Consider the following 18,264-nt stretch of genomic DNA (forward strand, 5'->3'; position numbering starts at 1 on the left):
TAAAAATATTTAAATCTTGACACGAAGTGACGTTAAAGTCAGAGAGATTATTGACCACCTCCCCGTTCCTCTAATATGACAAAAGTTCTAATTCTGATCTGAAATTAATGCTTCCCAAAAAACAATCTCGTCGCGATTTATTCTTGCGCCCTGGTTTAATAAAGCTCCTATTGTCGCTTCCTAAAGCTTTACGTCCTAATTGACTTCGAACAGACTAGAGGATAGAGACTGGAGTATCATAATTGCATTGTATGTCTATTTATACTTCAGTAAACGCTATCTTTGGTGTTCAAGACCTACGTTCTGTGACTATAATATTGATTTTCTCATATATAAGAATAACTAATAATTTAACCATTTCTACCATTTTCCCCCCTCCCATGCTTCCAAAATTTATGATTAAAATTCTTTTCTTTTTCTATTATTTTTCTACTATAGATTTCCCTCTATTTGTCTCTTTATTTCTATTTCGTAAATTACTACTTGTGGAGGGGCTTGGGACATTTTCCGAATTTATATTTCGAGGGCATGGGAGCTAATTTGGGAGCTATTTTGGTTTATTGACACCGAGAGGCGTTGTAGGTGTTACAACCGGTCCCGTCGTTCAGTGGTGTTTGTGTGGACCCCAGGACACGTCGGCATCCCAGGCAACGAACTTGCCGACAGGCTGGCCAAACAGGTTACGCGGAAACCGCTTCTGAAGGTGGGTATCTCTGAACCTGACCTGCGTTCTCGTTTACGCCGTGGGATTTTTCGGCTTTGGGAGACGGAATGGCATAACAGTACACACAACAAACTGCGTGTCATTAAGGAGTCCATGCGGGACTCTCGCAGGGAATCGGTTGTCCTCTGCCGGCTCCGCATTGGCCACGCTTGGTCGACCCACGGCTACCTCCTGCGCCGTGAAGACCCGCCTGAATGTCGGTGCGGCGCCCGGTTGTCAGTGGCCCACATTCTGGTGCACTGTCCCACTTCGACTGCCCAGCGACGAAATCTTGGGTCACCGGACTCGTTGCCGCTAGTTTTATCTGGCAACGTCTCATCGGCTGATTTAGTTTTACGTTTTATTCGTGAGGGTGGGTTTTATCATTTGATCTAAGTTTTATCGCATGCCCTTTGCCCCTCTGTGTCCTCCACCCTAGTGCTTCTAGGGTGGAGGTTTTAATGCGTTGCAGAGTGGCTGGCTTCTCCTTTTTTATTCTCATTGTCATTCAGCCATGTTAATCTGCTTTGTTGTTTTAATCTCTTCATCCCGTTTCTTGCGTTTCTGTGGTTTTCTTGTCCCCTTTTGTCCATTTACATGTTTGTTGCCCTTCATCGTTCTTGTGATTTCTCCTTTCATTCCGTTTTGAGTTGTCAGTCTCTGTTTTATTCTCACGCTTGTGGCATTGTTTTATTCTGACCAAGGGACTGATGAGCTCGATGTTTGGTCCCTTTCCCCTTCTTTTAATCCAACCAACCAATGTGGTGATTGGAATAAGATTGACTGCCTAACATTCAGAACTATGGAAGTTAGTGCAGAAATATCAGTAAATAGACAGAAGAGAAGTTCGCTAACTTGCGGAAGAACATTTCGGAAGGTTCAGTTGAGGACAATTCTCAAACTGTTATTAACCTGTCTGATAAAGATTTCTCAAAAGTTGGAATTTCTGTACTAGGCAAAGGAGGCAATTTTGCTGTACCGACAGAGGATATTGTAGCAAATATTGAGGCCGGTCTCCGTCAGCTTCCACAGCAGTCCGCTGACGTAATTGGGATGGAAATAGCTAGGATTTTACGTACATGTAAGCCACCTAACTGTAACCTGTCGCAGGCACAAAGGAAGGCGCTGAGGGATATAAATGCAGATAAAAACGTTATTGTTCTTAATGCAGGTAAGGGTAATACCACCGTCATATTGAACAGTGAGGACTATCATGGAAAGTCAATGACATTTTGGTTACCACCAATTAAAAAACTTCCGAAGGATCCGACTGTGAAGATTTTAAAAATGACCAAGCGACTGGTGAAAGCGTCTTCATTCTCCTCCGACGATAAGAAACTGCTTTTCAAAACAAAAGCGTACCCATGTAGACTTTATGGATCACACAAAGTGCATAAATATGCGGTTCCGTTATAGGCGGACCCACCCATGAGTTAGCTAGACACCTTGCTTCCTTGCTGCAACCTTATGTTGGTAGGACGGACAATCATATTAAAAATCAGCTCATTCCATTGACAAGTTAAAGGAAATGAGCTTGGGCCCGGGTGATGCCCTCTTCAGTTTTGATATTGTGTCGTTATTTACCACGATTCCGGTAAACGAAGCTATCTTACGCACAGCGGATATTTTTCCTACCGATATTGTGGCATTATTCAGACACTGACTCACCACAACTTACTTTCAACAATGAACAAATTGACGGGGTGGCTATGGGCAGTCCTCTTAGTCCTGCTGTGGCTAACTTATTTTTGGAGAGTTTTGAACATCGGGCGTTGCAGACTGCGAGTAAGAGATCAGCCAGATGGTATCGCTATGTTGATGACACGTTCGTAGTATGGACACACGGAGCAGAGGAGTTGCTTGCCTTCGTGACACATCTCAACAGCCGCGCTGTGTAGCCGCGAGGTCTTGGGCGCCTTGCCACGGTTCACGTGGCTCCCTCCGTCGGAGGTTCGAGTCCTCCCTCGGGGATGGGTGTTTAAATGGTTCAAATGGCCCTGAGCACTATGGGACTTAACTTGTGAGGTCATCAGTCCCCTGGAACTTACAACTACTTACACCTAACTAACCTAAGGACATCACACACATCCATGCCCGAGGCAGGATTCGAACTTTCCACCGTAGCAGTCGCGCGGTTCCAGACTGAAGCGCCTAGAACCGCTCGGCCACTCTGTCCGGCAGGGGATGGGTGTGTGTGTCGTCCTCAGCATGAGTTAGTTTGTTAGATTAAGTAGTGTGTAAGGCTTGGGACCGATGACTCAGCAGTTTGGTCCCACAAGAACTTAACACCACCACCACATCTCAACAGGATTAATCCGAAAATTCAATTTACTATGGGGACGGAGAGGTTTGGGCAGTTGAATTTCCTGGATGCGTCTGTGATTAAACGACGGGACGGAACGTTGTGCCATAAGATGTATAGAGAGCCCACACATACTGATCGTTATTCGCATAAAGATTCAAACCATCACCCTACACAAAAAGGGGTGTAATAAAAAAATTTGGTAGACAGGGTGCACAAAATTCGTGAACCTGTTTACTTAAAAGATGAGACTGAACATCTACAGTCAGATTTCGTGAAGAATAGCTATTCTAGCAAGGATATAGATCGACCACTTCGCGCTGGGCAGAGAATCAGGAGCAACGACCAACGCAGGAAGGTAATCATGAAATAAAATTCTGCGACTCGAGCGTCATATCTAAAACCTCGCATTATTATATAGCGCATATATAGAGACTCTATCGAGATTGATAAACACCGTAATTATTTTAACAGGAAAGACGAAGGTGTTAAACTGTATAAAATTTGGATGTCGGCGTTGTACCGGAAGCTTGACGATCGATTACTTTCAATCGAGAATGTTGGCATTACCAGAGACAACCTCACAGCCGACGCCACATGATGGACAGTGGCGCCCTCTGTATTCTATATAATCAGCGCTTCCTCGAGTTCTCTTTGCATTTCGCCGCTGTACCTCGAAGAATGTCTCCCGCAGTCGGAGACAAAACGTCAGGGAAGAGTTTTATAAATCGACTCGGCCTGTCAGCCCGGAAGTTTTAAGTGAAGACAATACCGTCCTTCAAAGCCTACATTCTATGATCAAGATGTGAGTGAGTTTGAACGGGGTGTTATAGTCGGCGCTCTAACATGGTTCACTGAATCTCCGAGGTAGCGATGAAGTATGAATTTTCCAATACGAATATTTCACGAGTTTACCGCGAATATCAGGAATCCGGTAAAACATCAAATCTCCGACATCGCTGCGGCTGCAAAAAGATCGTGCAAGAACGGGACCAATGATGACTGAAGAGTATCTTTCACCGTGACAAGTGCAACCGTTTCGTAAGTTGCTGCATATTTCAGTTCTGGGCCATCAAAAAGTGTCAGCGTGCGAACCATTTAACGAAACATCATCGATATGGGCTTTCGGAGCCGAAGGCCCACTCGTGTACCCCTGATGACTGCACCACACCAAGTTTTACGCTTCGCCTGGGCCCGTCAACACCGACATTCAACTGTTGGTGACTGGAAACAGTGGCGTGGTCGGACGAGTCTTGTTTCAAATTGTATCAAGGGATTGGACGTGAACGGATATGGAGACAATCTCATGAATAAATTGCTCTGAGCACTATGGGACTCAACATCTGTGGTCATAAGACCCCTAGAACTTAGAACTACTTAAACCTAACTAAGGACATCACACACATCCATGCCCGAGGCAGGATTCGAACCTGCGACCGTAGCAGTCGCGCGGTTCCTGACTGAGCGCCTAGAACCGCTAGACCACCGCGGCCGGCGTGAATAAATGGACACTGCATGTCAGCAGGCGACTGTTCAAGCTGATGGAAGCTTTCTAATGGCGTGGGGGTGTGCAGTTGGAGTGATATGGGACCCCTGATACGTCTAGATACGACTGTGACAGGTGCCACGTACGTAAGTATCCTGCCTGATCACTTGCATCCATTCGTGTCCATTGTGCATTCCGACGGACTTGAGCAATGGCAGTAGAACAATGCGACACCCTACACGCTCAAAATTGCTATAGAGTGGCTCCAGGAACACTATTCTGAGTTGAAACAGTTCGGCTGGCCACCAAACTCCCCAGACATGAACATTATTGAGCGTATTTGGAGTCTCTTGCGACGTGCTGTTCAGAAGAGATCTGCAGCCCCCTTCGTAATCTTACGGATTTATGGACAGCTCTGCAGAATTCATGGTGTCAGTTCCTTCCAGAACTACTTCAGACATTATTAGAATCCGTGCCACGTCGTGTTGTGGCAGTTGTGTGCGCTCGCCGGCATCCTACACGATATTAGGCAGGTGTACCAGTTTCTTTGACACTCCAGTAAGATTTCATTGCTCTCCCAGGCACATGTGATGCTAGAATGTATTTCGAAAGTGATTATGGACGTGTTTGAATAATCCACATGTGTAAAGTGTTGTTGTTGTGGTCTTCAGTCCAGAGACTGGTTTGATGCAGCTCTCCATGCTACTCTATCCTGTGCAAGCTTCTTCATCTCCCAGTACCTACTGCAACCTACATCCATCTGAATCTGTTTAGTGTATTCATCCCTTGGTCTCCGTCTACGATTTTTACCCTCCACGCTGCCCTCCAATATTAAATTGGTGATCCCTTGATGCCTCAGAATATGTCCTACCAACCGATCCCTTCTTCTAGTCAAGTTGTGCCACAAACTCCTCTTCTCCCCAATTCTATTCAGTACCTCCTCATTAGTTATGTGATCTACCCATTTAATCTTCAGCATTCTTCTGTAGCACCACATTTCGAAAGCTTCTATTCCCTTCCTGTCTAAACTATTTATAGTCCATGTTTCACTTCCATACATGGCTACACTCCATACAAATACTTTCAGAAAAGACTTCCTGACGTTTAAATCTATACTCGATGTTAACAAATTCCTCTTCTTCAGAAACGCTTTCCTCGCCAGTGCCGGTCTACATTTTATATCCTCTCTACTTCGACCATCATCAGTTATTTTGCTCCCCAAATAGCAAAACTCCTTTACTACTTTAAGCGTCTCATTTCCTAATCTAATATCCTCAGCATCACCCGATTTAATTCGACTACATTCCATTATCCGTAAAGTGTAAGGAACACATTTCACATAATTAAGTACATTAGAGTTGTGTGTCTGGTAGATGTAATTATCATCGATGGTGGCAAGAGTAAAAATTTGTGTAGTTTGGAAAGTAAACCTGTGAGGAGAGGTCGTAAGGTATGACAAGTAAGGTTCTGGGTTCGATTTACAGTCTGGCGCTCTTTTTTCATCTACCGAGAAGTTCCGAATTTTTGCTTTCCACTACAGTCGCGTTTTTCTCTTTCTCCACTGGATCCTTACGAAGTTTGTTTTGCTCGAGTGGAGTTTGTGAAGAGAGCCTATGCTGTAGAGCTGAGCTGCTGTTGCCAGGCCGGCTGTTGTGACCGAGTGGTTCTAGGCGCTACGGTCTGGAACCCGCTACGGTCTCAGGTTCGAATCCTGCCTCTGGCAAGGATGGGTGTGATGTCCTTAGGTTAGTTAGGTTTAAGTAGTTCTAACCTCTAGGGGACTGATGACCTCAGATGTTAAGTGCCATAGTGCTCAGAGCCATTTGAGCCGTCGAACAGATGTGCAGAACTATAGACCTATATCTCTAACGTCGATCAGTTGTAGAATTTTAGAACACGTATTATGTTGGAGTATAATGACTTTTCTGGAGACTAGAAATCTACTCTGTAGGGATCAGCATGGGTTTCGAAAAAGACGATCGTGTGAAACCCAGCTCGCGCTATTCGTCCACGAGACTCAGAGGGCCATAGACACAGGTTCCCAGGTAGATGCCGTGTTTCTTGACTTCCGCAAGGCGTTCGATACAGTTCCCCACAGTCGTTTAATGAACAAAGTAAGAGCATATGGACTATCAGACCAATTGTGTGATTGGATTGAAGAATTCCTAGGTAACAGAACGCAGCATGTCATTCTCAGTGGAGAGAAGTCTTCCGAAGTGAGAGTGATTTCAGGTGTGCCGCAGGGGAGTGTCGTAGAACCGTTGCTATTCACAATATACATAAATGACCTTATGGATCACATCGGAAGTTCACTGAGGCTTTTTGCGGATGATGCTGTGGAATATCGAGAAGTTTTAACAATGGAAAATTGTACTGAAATGAAGGAGGATCTGCAGCGAATTGACGCATGGTGCAGGGAATGGCAATTGAATCTCAATGTAGACAAGTGTAATGTGTTGCGAATACATAGTGTAAGTAGGCTGTTTAGGTTCTTATATTGGTAACGCCACCGCCACCTAGCGCTCTGTATGAAAATAACTGGCTGTGCTGTGTGCAGTCTGTGGCTGGGTGGCATTCTTGGAATTTGCTGTTGTAGTGTTGGGCAGTTGGCTGTTAACAGCGCGTAGCGTTGCGCAGTTGGAGGTGAGCCGCCAGCGGTGGCGGATGTGGAGGGTGAGATGGCGGAGTTTTGAGAGCGGATGATCTGGACAGAGACAGTAAATTTGTAATATTGGATATCATGAACTGATATAGATATTATGACTTTTGAACACTATTAAGGTAAATACATTGTTTGTTCTCCATCAAAATCTTGCATTTGCTAACTATGCCTCTCAGTAGTTAGTGCCTTCTGTAGTTTGAATCTTTTATTTAGCTGGCAGTATTGGCGCTCGCTGTATTGCAGTAGTTTGAGTAACGAAGATTTTTGTGAGGTAAGTGATTTGTGAAAGGTATAGGTTATTGTTAGTCAGGGCCATTCTTTTGTAGGGATTATTAAAAGTCATATTGCGTTGCGCTAAAAATATTGTGTGTCGGTTTAGTGTTGAACAGAATAGGGAAAGAGCGAAATGTCTGAGTACGTTCAGTTTTGCTCAGCTGTTTGAAAATCAAATAATGTAAGAGGTTTATCAGCACAATAATTCATTAATTTTTCTAAGGGGACGTTTCATAACAGAAAGAAAGATCTTTTATCATTTAGCTACAACATAGCAGGTCAGCAACTGGAAGCAATTGTTCCATAAATTATCTGGGAGTAGGCATTAGGAGTGATTAAAAATGGAATGACCACATAAAATTAATCGTCAGTAAAGCAGATACCAGACAGATCCATTGGAAGAATCCTAAGGAAATGCAGTCCTAAAACAAAGGAAGTAGGTTACAGTACACTTGTTCGCCCACTGCTTGAATACTGCTCAACAGTGAGGGATCCGTACCAGATAGGGTTGATACAAGAGATAGAGAATATCCAACGGAGAGAAGCGGGCTTCGTTACAGGATCATTTAGTAATCGCGAAAGCGTTACGGAGATGGTAGATAAACTCCAGTGGAAGACTGTGGAGGAGAGACGATCAGTAGCTCGGTACGGGCTTTTGTCGAAGTTTCGAGAGCATACCTTCACCGAGGAGTCAAGCAGTATATTGCTCCCTCCTACGTATATCTCGCGAAGATACCGTGAGGATAAAATCAGAGAGATTAGAGCCCACACAGAAACATACCGACAATCGTTCTTTCCACGAACAATACGAGACTGGAATAGAAGGGAGAACCGATACAGGTACTCAGGGTGCACGCCGCCACACACCGTCAGGTGCATTGCGGAGTACGGATGTAGATGTAGATGTAGATTTGTGCTGTTGCCGGCGCTGCCTTCTCCCGCCTAGCGCTCTGACGGCCGCCGCGGTGTCCGCAGAACTGGGAGGGCGAGGTGTCGACGCGGGACAACGTGCGCTACACCATCCTCAACCTGCAGACGCGGCTGCGCCCGGGGCCGCCCCGCGCAGTCCGCATCTTCGTGCGGTACGGCGAGCGAGACCCCGTGCCCAGGCTGCGCTCCATCGCGCTCAACGGCCGCCGCATCTGCCCCGAGGACAGCGCCACCGAGTCCGGTAAGTGCCCCGCGCCAACTTCCTCTCCACACAGAAACGCATTCTCTTATTCCACTACTGGCCATTAAAAATGCTACACCAAGAAGAAATGCTGATGATAAACGGGTATTCATTGGACAAATATGTTATACTAGCACTGACATGTGATTACATTTTCACGCAATTTCGGTGCATACATCCTGAGAAATCAGTACCCAGAACAACCACCTCTGGCCGCAATAACGGCCTTGATACGCCTCGGCATTGAGTCAAACCGAGCTTGGATGGCGTGTACAGGTACAGCTGCCCATGCAGCTTCAACACGATACCACAGTTCTTCAAGAGTAGTGACTGGCGTATTGTGACGAGCCAGTTGCTCGGCCACCAATGACCAGACGTTTTCAGTTGGTGAGAGATGTGGAGAGTGCTGGCCAGAACTGCAGTCGAACATTTTCTGTATCCAGAAAGGCCCGTACAGGACCTGCAACATGCGGTCGTGCATTATCCTGCTGAAATGTAGAATTTCGCAGGAATCGAGTGAAGGGAAGAGCAACGGGTCGTAACACATCTGAAATGTAGCGTCCACTGTTCAAAGTGCCGTCAGTGCGAACAAGAAGTGACCGAGACGTGTAACCAATGGCACCCCATACGATCACGCTGGATGATACGCCAGTATGGCGATGACGAATACACGCTTCCAATGTGCGTTCATCGTGATGTCCCAAACACGGATGCGACCATCGTGATGCTGTAAACAGAACCTCGATTCATCCGAAAAAATGACGTTTTGCCATTCTTGCACCCAGGTTCGTCGTTGAGTACACCATCGCAGCCGCTCCTGTCTGTGACGCAGCATTTAGGGTAACCGCAGCCACGGTCTCCGAGCTGATAGTCTATGCTGCTGCAAACGTCTTGGAACTGTTCGTGCAGATGGTTGTTGTCTTGCAAACGTCACCATCTGTTGACTCAAGGACCGAGACGTGGCTGCACGATCCATTACAGCCATGCGGATAAGATGCCTGTCATCTCGACTGCTAGTGATACGAGGCCGTTGGGATCCAGCACGGCGTTCCGTATTACCCTCCTGAAACCACCGATTTCATATTCTGCTAACAGTCATTGGATCTCGACCAACGCGAGCAGCAATGTCGCACCGCAATCGCGATAGGCTACAATCCGACCTTTATCAAAGTCGGAAACGTGCTGGTACGCATTTCTCCTCCTTACACGAGGCATCACAACAACGTTTCACCAGGCAACGCCGTTCACCTGCTGTTTGTGTACTAGAAATCGGTTAGAAATTTTCCTCATGTCAGCACGTTGTAGGTGTCGCCACCGGCGCCAACCCTGTGTGAATGTTCTGAAAAGCTAATCATTTGCGTATCACAGCATCTTCTTCCTGTCGGTTAAATTTCGAGTCTGTAGCACGTCATCTTCGTGGTGTAGCAATTTTAATGGCCAGTAGTGTAGCTTTACCAGTAAACCCACGATACTTTAAAGAATCGAGCTTCCTTGGATACTGAGACGCCCGTACACGCTGGGGAGAACAGGTGGTTAGGACTGTGGGAAGGGCCAAGTAAGGTTGGGGTTAGTTTCACCTAAAAATTTTAATTTATTGTAACTTAATAACACATTTACAACCAAAGCGGCACATAGCCGAACTTTTACAACTATGAGTTTTAAACTCCAAATCTTTCACGGCTGAAGGCCACCAAACAAGAAGGCTTAAAAATCAACAAGGTAAATTTTCAAGTGACTGAAAACTCACAGTTACAATTACAAATAAAATAATTAAAATAATTTTCACAGCTGGGCTGAATGCCTCAAGGCAAGGGTGTGTAATGTCCCCACAGAAAATGCCCTCTACCACGCACCAATTAATCATTTTCAATCAAACCATCCACATTCATTCTCTTTGGAAAAGTTATCTGATCTGATTTTCTCGTAATAAATGCGGCGACAGCTCGTGGACGCCAAAGTATTTTCTAGTGCGTTTATTCTTTGAAATAACAGAGATGCATATATGCATTCTCCATGGTTGTTAGAGTGGTAACTAGGACAGCTTCTGGAGTATCTGTTGAGGGATTGACGTGTTTCTGAGAGATACATATTCTGCTTTTCTTCTCGCTAAAGCGAGCCAATTAACATTTGTGCCGTTGGCGGTTTGTTTTGGAGAGAAAGAGATTGTAAAAGGAAAATAATTAAGGCGTGGAATCACCGGAGATCTGGACATGTAATGGAGATGGATTTAATACACGATTTCCTCCAAAAATAAGGTTTGTGACTTTTTTGTTCTGGAGTGAATGAACGAATGAGTTTTTTTCTGAATCATTTGTTGATCACGTCGGCCCTGTAATGAGTGGGGAAGTTTCAGCTGTGTCGAAGAGAGCCTGCAATCACTGAGTCTGTGTTAAATCGTCCAAAAAGGCTTCGTACACATCCGAAATTCGCAATCTTTCGTAAAAGGAACAAACTGTCCAAACGATTGATTCTCCCGGCTGACTGCAGTGTTTAACAGAAATAATAAATGTAAAGATCTCTTACAGTAAGCCAGCCGCTGATTACCAAGACGAAGGACTCCACCAAAGATTCTATTTGGCTGATTCTTTTTATCACGTAATGAAATCTTATATTAAAAACTATACATAAATAAAGGAGGGAAAGAGAAAGAGCGAATGAAAATAGAGATAATACTAATAATCCTCCATTAGTCTAATTTTTCGCCTGTCTTATCACGGATCAGCCAAGAACTGGGAGGGCCTTACTTTACTGTATAGACTTATGTGTGAAGGTGAAGGGATCTTAAAGACAAGAGATACACGTCTATAGAGACAAGACATTACACAGAGATAGCGGCTAGCTGCATTGATCATCTATTCTTAGATTAAAGAGACGGCAAGTTATTATCCGAACATTTAAAAATGTTGAAGGTGGATAGACAAACATAAACAAGATGCAATACAAATGGCTGAAGGCCTGCAATAAAATTTTCAAGATTTTAAAATAAATTACCATAACCTTTCAAAGGCAGAAGGCCACACTGTTTAAGCTTGAAAGGTAATTTTAAGCACAAGGGTCCAACCCTGAAGGCCCACAATTAATTTTCCAAAATTTAAAAAATATATAACCACAAGCCTTAAGTTTAAAGTAGCTGAAAACGGACTAAAGAAAAGACAACACAACGGCAATAATCTTTCAGAAAATATCCACTTGTCGGAATTCAAACTTACTTACATAAAACCAGTAAACCAAGAATTTTTTATCATTGGCTGTGATAGAGCATAAACAGACAATTAAACACCGGTGAGAAAGACAGTAAAGACAACAGCTCTCAGAGGCCTCTAGGGGGTCGGTCTGCCCTCGTTCACTTAGGTGAGACAGGTGGTGATCCCAACTACACTTGATCCGTTGGTGCCCAACCAAGGGACAGCCGCGGACCAACTGACAAACGACTTGCTTGCCACCAATCGGTACATGAGAATTCAAACACAAAATGTTACGGGCTTGATTATTCACAGTCAGATATGTATATGTATTAAGCTGACAAAACTACACACTGTGTTGGACAGAAACAACAGGTGAGGAAAGGACACTGCCTGACATTACGTTAATGGCCAGGGCAGGTAAACGGAACACTAACGGCCACAAGGCAGAAAATTCCGTTGGTGCACTTTAACTGTAGTCAACCAATATAGTTAATTCCACCGCACGGCGGCGAAATTTCAGCAATACAAACACTGTGTTGCTCACAGGAAAAACTCCCCAAGAGCGAACCACTGAAACGAACCACAACGTGAATGGACGTGGCTTGGGTACCTGAAACCACTACTGAACTTTGACCTCCTGGGTCGGTGTACCACGAAGCTCGTAGCGATGGGACAGCTCCACACGCTCCGACACTGCGCAGGGATCGCCGGCGGACCCAGCCGACAGCACCGCACGGAGTTAGCTTCCCTGGTCCGCAGCAACGGAGCGTCTACCCTCAGAATGCCGACAACATCTAAAATAGTAGTCAGTAGAAATAACGCCAAGTACACACACAACCTGACAAACGCTTGCACGAAGACATGAACGATACCCAACAATAACTAAGCACGCACGAAGACAAATCGGGAGTCGATGCACACACACACAGCCGACTCCGGTAGGATGAACGACGGACAATCCACCAAGACCGTGGCCCGGCTCAAGTGATGCGTGGCGACAATGGTCGGGCGAGCCATGTCGACTCAGAGCTCACTGCTGCTCCAAGCCGACTGCTCTAGTGCCGCATTGCAACTTCCCGACTGGCAGGTCCGGACTGCACTCCAGACGCGTTCCAACTGACTGGCAGCCCCGAACTCGCTTTCGACAGACAACGATCGGGAAGTAATAAAAGTGGAGCAAAGGTACTATCAGAGGGGATATATCGATACGCGCTGCTAGCGCCGCTCACGGTCAGGCAAAGCAGTAACTCAGCGACAGTAGTAATTTAAATTAACGTAGTGAGGTGGAAGTACGTTAAAAACAGGGTGTAAAACACATGATGCGGGAACGCGAGCCACGCGCGGCTCAGATAATGGCGTACAAAACTTAAAATCGAAAGCCATTTTCGCATGATGTGTCACTGCCAGCCAACGTAGCTCGATAAAACTAGGATCATGCATAGAAAGAACTGTTTCAGTATTTTACGGGAGGTAAGTGAAAGAAATGTGCAATGGAACGAAGGGAAATTACATTTTTATTCCAAGACAAAAATTACACTAAAGTCACAGCGATTTATCTTGGTGCTTTGGACATTACAGAAGATGGGCTTGGTTAATAATAATGTGTGGTCAGCACGGACGACAATACCTGCTTTGCAATGTGCTACCATGCTGGCCACAAAGTCAGTCAGGAATTCTTGTGGTGGTGGTGGTGGTTGTTGGGATGTGTAAGGGGGACTAAACAGCGAAGGTCATCAGTCCCCCAGAATTCTTGTGGTAGGGCGTTCTATTCCTCTACCGCAGGGCTTAACAACTGGCCGGTTTTGAGCGCGAGTACTCGCGTCTGCTCAGGCACGTGCTCGCGAGCAGGTGCAAGGTCGCGGAGTAGGGAGGGAGGGAGGGGAAATGCGCGCGCACGTTTGAATGTGATCTCGCGTTCTTAGCAGATTTAACTAGCCATCTGAATGCTTTGAACATTTTACTACAAGGTAAATATCTGCTAATTACTCATTCCATAGATCGAATACGAGCTTTTAAAATGAAATTGACACTTTGGGTGAGTCAGCTGGAAACAGGAAACCTAGCTCATTTTCCTAAATGCAAGATGTTCACAAAGACTGAACGTTATTCACATAGTTTAGTTGATCAGCGCTTTCAAGATCTGACAGCACTAGACAGTGATTTTGATCTGTTCTCTCCATATTCAGCGAATATTTAAGAGATTCGTCCTGAGCTGCAGCAAGAAATTATTGACCTGCAGTGTGACAGAGAATACAGAGACAAATTTCAGAACAAGAAAAACATTTTGGAATTCTACAGACACTTCCCTCACGACAGATTTCCTCGTTTGCACAAACTGGCGGCTACAATAATATCAATGTTCGGTTCCACGTATGTTTGTGAACAACTGTTCTCTGCAATGAAATGTAACAAAACGCGCCTGAGAAACGCATTGTCTGATCGAAATTTAAACTGCACGCTGCGCCTAAAATGCACAAGAACAATTACGCCGAACATAGACGCAATTGTAAAGGGCAAAAAGTACAAGATAACCGAGAATCCCACACTTCAGTGACACCTTTTATTGTGTAACAGTTCACAAATTAATGCGAATGTAGAGGCATACACTAAGCTAATAAAATTATGTGGCATGTGTACATTCTCCTTTATTTGTTTCATTTGTCGCAGTAATAATTCGTGAGTGATATCCCTGCAGGTGGCCGCGGATTTACATTGACTGGCGGCAGCTGTTGTGTGCCCCACGTGACTTTCCCCACTCTCCGCTCTGGTCCGGTAGTGGGGGTAGCGTGCTCGCGCTGCTCCGTGCTCGCGCCTTGCTGCTCACAGCTTGCTCCGCGAGCACGTATGTTGTGAAGCCCTGCTCTACCGGCTCTGTTTACGACTGTTGGGTGCTCGCTGACGCATGAGCACGTGCTACAGTATGTGCCCGCAACGCATCCCTCACGTGGTCGATGGCATTTAAGTTGAGGAAACCAGCAGGCTAGTCCATTCGGCGAAGATCACCTCTTTCCGAGAGTTCCTCTGCCTGCACAGTGCGATGCGGTCACGCACTGTCGTCCATAAAAGTACAATCCTGTCCGGATGCGCCCCTGGAAAAACGGACATGGGAAAACAGTAGTGTCACAATAACGTTAACCAGCGTGTGTATCATATTCAAAGATGTGGACGTCAGTACACCTATGCAACATTATGCCTCCCCACACCATAAGGGTGTCCAATAAGAAACTATGCAGTTCATAACTTGCCGTATTAAAGTCATGGAAGCTATAAGAGATGCTGGAAGTGATCCCCTTGAACTTGAAGACACAGTTGCACACGATTCTGCATGTTCTTGAAGAACTGTGCAGAGCATCTGGAGTGGTGTTCCGAATGTGACGTGTCAGTGCAGCTTGGAGTTCTCGTATGGGGTGCGGATTGCCTTCATAGGCCTTTCCCTTCAACGTACCCCATAGAAAGTAATCCAGTGGAGCCAAGTCGGGTGAAGGCGGAGGCCAGACTCCTCGAGAGATGATGCGGTCACCGAAGATGTCCTTTAAAAAGTTAATCGCCATTGTCCAGTACCAAGAAAAAAAAACAAATTAATAATGATTTTATTAAGCAATACTTGTTAAATGAAATGAGGGGAGAACAATTGTCACTTCCTGAAGTTAGAAACCACAGAGTTTATGCATTGAGAAACCCTAGTGGAGGATATTTGTGAAGGGGAGAGAGATAAAACGCATACGATCAAAACACGCACATTAAGACATTGAACCGCAGTTGGACGACGACATAAGTTTTCCATACGTTATGTAAAGTAGGGACCTCCAGTAGCCCGGCAGATCACAGACAAAACGTGTGATGGAACTATTTGATACTGTGCCAAGGGATATAAGCCGTGACGTCAAGCTTTCCAATATACGTAAGTGGTAACATCGAGCGGATACGTCTAGGAGAAATCCGACATTAAACTATTTACGTGTCAAGGGAGCCAGGTAATGGAAATATCCCAAAAGGCTATTATCGAGGATCAGCCGCAACTTAGTCGGTATATAAGCAAGAGGTAAAATGAGAAGAGTCAGTCTGATGGGGAAGTCTGATGAAGAATTCTGATGGACGAGTCTGAGAGCAGTAGTACCCCAGTCCACCGCAACCTGAGTATGGAGAAGTAATATTCACAGCGACAATTCGGTTATCAGATCTGGAGACACACACAGCAACTGTAAGATAAGTAATCATTATCTATTCTGGGGAATAGCTCTGAACAGAGACGATCTGTCTTTGTCTCAAGGAACAGCTAGCATTTGTAGCTTCGTAATTAACAAGACCAATTTACGGAATAGTAATTGTCTATTGTAAGCTTAGGCTAGTGACCTGCTGATAAGAGTAAACTGAGTCAGACAAGTAATACAGAAAGGGGTTAGGAACTGGTACCTCTTTTATCAAAGGGAATACAGATATTACTTAAATAAATATTGAATTTTTCAGCTTACCCAGCCTGCCATTAATCCTAAAAGATTACTACTGTAACCAATAACCACCCAGTTCTACCTCGGAGAGCTTTCTCACTCTCATCTCCGACAATAAAGGTGGACGCTCAGACAACCCTCAGATTGTCGTCAACGTTCTGATCGCACTACAAAACTGTGCTGCGACGCGACACCTTGGAACCAGGCATTCTCAATTTCGTCCTCATTCAGTTCACTTAGGAAGGGCTCCAGAATATAGGTGCAGCATCGTTCTGCATTTATGGTGTCCCGAAAGAAGATCGGCCCTATGATGCGTTTATGAGTCACAGCGCACAAAATACCACCTTTTGGTCATGCAGTTGGGACACCTTAAATTCATGCAGATTCACCGTAGTCCACACACGACTACTCTGGCTATTCACGTAACCAGAGAGGTGAAACTATGTCTTATCCGTGAAAAACGTTGTGTCAAGAATCCCCTCACCATAGACCTGGAGCAAGGACAGCATCCAGTTGGAAAAGATCACACGCGCCGGGCGATCGGTGTCTCTCAGTTTATGCACGACCGACATTTTGTACGGGTACGTGGACAGTGACTTCCGGAGAATCTTGTGACCGGAACCCGCGGACACGTGGTCCTGCTGAGCTAGTCATCCAACCGATTTCCTTGGACTTTGCAGAATCATGTCTTGCACCTGCGCCACCCTCTCTTTGATGTGTGTGGTCGGCCTGATTTTGGAGCATTATGAGCGCTTCCGGTCTTTCGAAACTTGGTGATGAGGTTCCGCACAGCATTGTGGTTAGGCATCTTCACTTCTGGGAACTTTGCTACAAACGCAGCTTCTACTGCTGAGGTAAACTTGTCTCCATTGCGGAACACATGCTCCACAAGAAGCACTCTTTGTTCAGTCGTCCTGGATCACAATGCTGTCACACAAGGCGTTGTTCTTCAATCAAACCGGACCTGCGAACAAATACAAATACCTGGTCAAATATGGTTCAAAGATGGTTTAAATTCGTTAAACAATGGAAAATGTTCTATAATAATACTACCATATGGTCCTTACTTAGCACAGCACAACATGGCACTGTGTAGCTACTTTCTGAACTCTCCGCACCTGGACTTAACCCTCATATGGAGAGAGGCAGGAACACGTAACGCATCCAGGAACATTGTCCGCTAGCTCTTGGATACGGTGCTTCTTAAAACACCAAACTCTTGGACTGCCTCGGTTTCATAAGCACCCACCATACGAGCACCAACAGTATGCTCACATACAATTTCACTTAGCTCCGACATAATGCACTCACAACTACACAGAATACTATTCTGACCGCGACTGACACTTGCAACGTATTGAGGACATTGCACAGGTTCCGTTCGTGGTCAAATATAACAGTGCAATGTGCACGGTTGGCTACCATCTGCATTTATCTTCAATCAAGCATTTCTCGGGTTGTTTCGACATTTCTGTCCAGCTTCTGTATACAATGAATGGCAGCACGAATGGTAATAGGTTTGTTTGGGTGAGCATCACACAGATGACGACGCTTGGAGAAAGACGCAAACTGTCATGAGAAAGCCTGGTTAGTAGGCTCTTTAACCAACTGTGAGTGATGAATCCTCTACGTATCGCTACAGTAGGGATCGTGAAGACAAGATTAAACTAACTACAACCCACGGAGAGAGTCCTTCTTCCCGCACTCCATACGCAAATGGGACGGAAAGAAGTCCTTGTAAATGGTCCAATGGGAAGTACCCTCTCCCATGCACTTCACAGTGGTTTGCCGAGCGTGGATGTAGATGTAGATAAGCTAGCAAGACAGCGTTAGGGTGATCCTCAACAAACTCTGCGGCATAGGTTACAAGGTACGTGTTCAGCTCGCTACAAACGCACCAATTTATCGACCGACCGATCAACCGACCGACCGATCAATTTAGTTGCAGCCTACAAACGCCCCAACCGACTGCACTCAGCGATAACAGCGCCGCCCTTGTTGTTGTGATTTGTTTATGTTAAAGTTCAACGAGTT

At 45.4% G+C, this 18,264-nt stretch overlaps 1 protein-coding gene across 2 annotated transcripts in view; it reads left to right on the forward strand.

Moving 5' to 3' along the window:
* LOC126203711 (serine protease filzig-like) overlaps positions 1 to 18,264 on the forward strand; it is a 370,785-nt gene that overhangs the window by 203,531 nt on the left and 148,990 nt on the right. For both annotated transcript variants that reach the window (XM_049938086.1, XM_049938087.1), the window contains exon 3: positions 8,402 to 8,597. In XM_049938086.1, the coding sequence (XP_049794043.1) occupies positions 8,402 to 8,597 (196 nt within the window). The remainder of the gene's footprint in view (positions 1 to 8,401; positions 8,598 to 18,264) is intronic.

Source organism: Schistocerca nitens, chromosome 9 (assembly GCF_023898315.1).
Source record: "Schistocerca nitens isolate TAMUIC-IGC-003100 chromosome 9, iqSchNite1.1, whole genome shotgun sequence".
In the NCBI taxonomy this organism is placed as follows: domain Eukaryota; kingdom Metazoa; phylum Arthropoda; class Insecta; order Orthoptera; family Acrididae; genus Schistocerca; species Schistocerca nitens.